General features: G+C 46.5%; 1 protein-coding gene across 1 annotated transcript in view; it reads left to right on the forward strand.

Moving 5' to 3' along the window:
- The window catches only part of LOC105562932, a 19,307-nt gene extending 17,805 nt beyond the window's left edge, over positions 1-1,502 (forward strand). Inside the window, exons 14-15 of the mRNA XM_012014124.1 lie at positions 62-404; positions 1,224-1,502. Of these exons, the coding sequence (XP_011869514.1) occupies positions 62-404; positions 1,224-1,502 (622 nt within the window). The remainder of the gene's footprint in view (positions 1-61; positions 405-1,223) is intronic.
- Positions 1,503-4,268: the final 2,766 nt, after the last annotated feature.

Below are 4,268 nucleotides of genomic sequence, written 5' to 3' on the forward strand. Positions count from 1 at the left end.
GAAAATTTAATTAAAAGCGACTTTTCGATCTCCCACGTTTGTAACGGTCGTTCTCGCGCAGAGCTTTGAGACGGTTCGGCACGATGAGTAGCCTGGATCAGGATGACGAGTTGGACGAGCAGGGGGACGACGACAATCGGGACACGGAATCGCCGCCGTCCGGCTTGAGAGCGTGGACTGCCCGAGCGAGCAGCTACGTCGTCAGCAAGATGGTCCTGCTGGAGCAGCTCAGCGAAGGTGTCGGCGGTTATCTTCTTCAACCGCCGGTACCCCCGGAGCGAACCGAGTTCTCGTTGGATCCGAACGACGAGGAAGGCACCACGTCCGGGGCGACTTCCGGCGACGATATTTGGGGCACGCCGACCTCCGGCGGGCCGGACGACGAGAGCTTCACCGCCAATTCGGTAATAATGTTTGTAACTACACAATACACGACACTAATGTCCAAAAGCGATAGCTTAGTAAGCACAGTGAACCAAGCCCCAACATTGTGAAGGATTTTGCCGCGTATCAAGTGATTGACAAGCTCGTTTCCAAACATCTTAAACGCACATTTCATGAAATAAGAGTTTATGTTGTTAAACTGAGCTCAATTTTTCAAAAATATAAATTTCAAAGCGGCTTAGAAAATTCTTCAGTTTATAGAGAAAAGAAATCAGTTGTAGTCTTTAAAGTAATTCAGTCCCGATAAAAATTGTTTGTTATGCATTATAAATTATAGTCTGCACTGCACTGTGCACAAACAAGTAATAATCACTTGACACGTATCACTATCTTCGTGTAAGCTTGCTTAAAAGTAACATCCAGTTCCGGAGCATTAATTCATTTAAATCGCACTCTACATTGAAAATTTGCAATCGCATTTATTTTGCATATGGTTTGTAACGGAATTTAATATATAAATTCGACGGACTTTGCGACGGTACTGTTCCGAGGACTGCAGGTCGTAATCATTGCCCAGACTTTTCGCTAACTACGACTGCCCTCACCTTGAAGTAGACAAAACCACAGAATCAGACGGCCGCACCTAGCACTGAAAGATGGGATACGAATGACGGACGTCTATACCTAAATCAGGGGCTTCTTTGATTCAGGAGTATCGCGGGAATGCAGCGACAATATGAGGATAGAATAAGCTTCGCACGCTTGCCTGCATGACGACGCTTGCCTTGTTTTTCTTTTTGCAAAGAATCACTAGCCCGAGCTGTACCTGACTTCCCTAGCCGCCGCCGAACGGCTGCAGCAGCAGCAGCGGTGGCGCGATGGGTGCCGGCACCATCGGCGAGGACAATTACGGCCTAAATCTGTCGGTGGATGATGACGCCGATCAGGAATCGGAGAACGAGGACTGCTCGCTGCCGGAGCTGAGCATGGACCAGTTGTTGGGCGGCAGCGGTAGCCTGGGCTCGCTTCGCTGCTTCCTGGGTAGGAGGCGGCTGGAGCCGCTGCCGGAGGAGGAGGACTCGCCTGGCAGCGGCAAGCACCAGGTCGGATGGTGGTGACAGCGGTTTCAGACGACGTCCAAGTCGAGCGTCGGTGCAAACGCGGAGGAACGTGACCGTGTCTTCGCCAAGCTGAACCAGGAGGACGAGGAGTTCCGCCGCAAGATCGTCGATCTGCACCGCAAGCTGTCGGACGTGGACGCGGGCTACGCGCCGGAAACGACCGGCTCGCCTAATTCCCGAAGTTTCAAAGAGGCCGAACGTCTGAGGGAACTGGAGGCCGTCGCGAGAAGAGCGGAGGAGACCAATTCCCGCAATGCCGAGGAGATGAACGCCGAGAGGAGGCGGGAAGCGATGCGGAGGGAGGACTCGTTTGACGCGAGTGACAGGAGAAGACACAGAAGTAGAAGGCAGGCCGAACAGCTGAGGAGATCGAGGAGATTCGAGGAGGAGTTCGACGATCCGAATGGGAGTCCGTCCAGCACCGGCGAAACAAATTTTCTCAATAGACTGAGGCTAAAGAGACGGAGCATGAAGTTACTGAGCTTCCTCAGCGGAAAAGCAGCGGACAGATCGCAGGAGGAGAGAGCGGCGCGACTGCTGAGGCTGTACATGCCGGAGAAGGGCGGCGCCAGGTCGGCGCAGAACACAATCTCGATTCATCATACGTCGAGAGACAGGCGTTTCTGGAAGCTGCGTAATCGGAGACGCACCAGTTCCGCGTAAACTCACTCAAGGGTCGCCGTGGGTGATGCTTTACTCGTGGGTCGCACTTGTTGCCGTTGCTTTCTCTATATGAGAAAACGTGACCATCGGAGTAGTGTATTTTGCAACGAGATCGCTGCGCGACAACTATTCATCAAGTCAAAATTTCAAATAAAAACACGACATTAACAGTTACCTAGATTGCATTGAATTCATGTAAAGTCGCGCGTGTTAGTTTGGAAAAAAAAACATTAAATCTAAAATATTAGTAATATTAATACTGAAGAAGCTACATAATGATACGATTACTGTGATAGTGTTAGAGAACGATTAGAATTGATCGTAAGTACATTTGAGGATGATGACTGTAAGGGACTAATGAGATTTGACACACGAGTAAACCATCGCTCGGAGAAGCGCGTATTGAAAGGGAAAGCGATCGCGAGGAACGGGGGAATCGAGGGGGAAAGGCAATCGCTCTGTGTCTCTCCGTTACTCTAGGACTTCCAAGACATTCGCGTTTATCGGGACTTTTTGAATTCCGCTCGAGCACGCACGAGGCCGAGGTTGTTTTCATAGAGATGGTAGTAGTGAATACGAATAGCTAATATTAGGTTTAACCGCAGTTCCAATCTAGTTCACTTCTTAGTAACCGCAAAGGAGTAAAAGTCGCAGTTGGCCCTTTATCGGTGGCGATGGAAACGCAATTCCAGGATTAGTCGGTCGAGTAGAGTGTCGGAGAACCGCGCCATTAGTACGCTTGCTAAAGCTCGCAGGGACACGCCGTATGTCCACCGGGCACGGCCTAGCGGATCGTTTCCGGATCGTACGAGAGCTGATCGGCGGCAGTTGGAATTGGCGAGTTTCGCTCGCGAAGTGTAGATCTTATGAATTTCGACTCCTTTTTTTTTGGAACACTGTATCTAAGTAGGTCCGCACGACTGACCCAAAGCGGCATTTATCTTCCACTTATTATACTGGGTGTCCCGCAACAAGCTGCTGATATCTTACGCAAGGTGGAGACCATTTTATGTCAAGGAGATAAATAAGTGCGAATCATTCTGAGGGAGGGCGGCTGTGATATAATAATAATATTAAAAATAATTTAATTTAAATAAATCAAAGTAATGTTAAATTTAACTTAAGTTTATACGTTATTATTACACTACAGCCGTTATTATGCAATAACGATCTAACGATGAGTCCTGAATTTAATCCTAATTGAATTTAAGGTAAGATCATATTATATATCGCAAATCGGAATCTAATATTTATATTTGAACGTTTCGACTGAGAGTGACTCGGGACAACCCACGCGGAGAGAATTTTCTCTTAAAGTTTACCCTGAAAATCATGTAATCGCGGGACAACACGGCATTTTGAAGAATAAGATGTATGGTAAAGTTTCAAAAGACTCTCATAAAATTCTTCAAAATGCCGCGTTATCCCACGATTACATCATTTTCAGGGTAAATTTTAAGAGAAACTTCCCTCCGTGCATGATTAAGATAATGAAATCTTATTGCAGGGCATCTCATAGATTTCGCTCCCGCCTACCAAGGGTCCCAAATCCACTGGGTGTGCAGTCATAGATTTTTTTAAATTGGAGTCTATCTCTCGTCGATCACGTCCTACTTTAACGCGTACGTGTCTGGCAAAGAGCCACTATCTGCCACTTAATTAATTATCAATTTTCAGTATTAAATGTGTTTCGTGAATTAAAAAAAATAAGTTTAAGATTGACAAAGTCAAGAATAAACTGAGTAATTTTACGCACCCCGGGGGTGTGGGACGCTTTAAACAGACTTGAAGAATTAAATAAAACACTAAAATTTTAACATTATTGTTAGTAGGTTGTAAACTGGTCGATTGACCGCATATGCAAAATATAAATAAAACTATATTATTTGTTCAACCGTTTCCTTCGTATCTCTTAAGCGCAAAATTACTGTCTTTCACGATATTATTTTTTACACAACTCTTCATACGCACGGACCGTTTCTAACCGGCCGTGAGTCTCTTCTCGCTGTACTGTACAGGGTATTTCGAAAGTTTTTCCTCAGGAAAGGAATTTCAACCGGGAATCGCCACGGGATTATTTCAGTGATTCCTTCATTGATA

This window comes from Vollenhovia emeryi, unplaced genomic scaffold (genome assembly GCF_000949405.1).
Source record: "Vollenhovia emeryi isolate VEMERY1.0 unplaced genomic scaffold, V.emery_V1.0 DF939182.1, whole genome shotgun sequence".
In the NCBI taxonomy this organism is placed as follows: Eukaryota; Metazoa; Arthropoda; class Insecta; order Hymenoptera; family Formicidae; genus Vollenhovia; species Vollenhovia emeryi.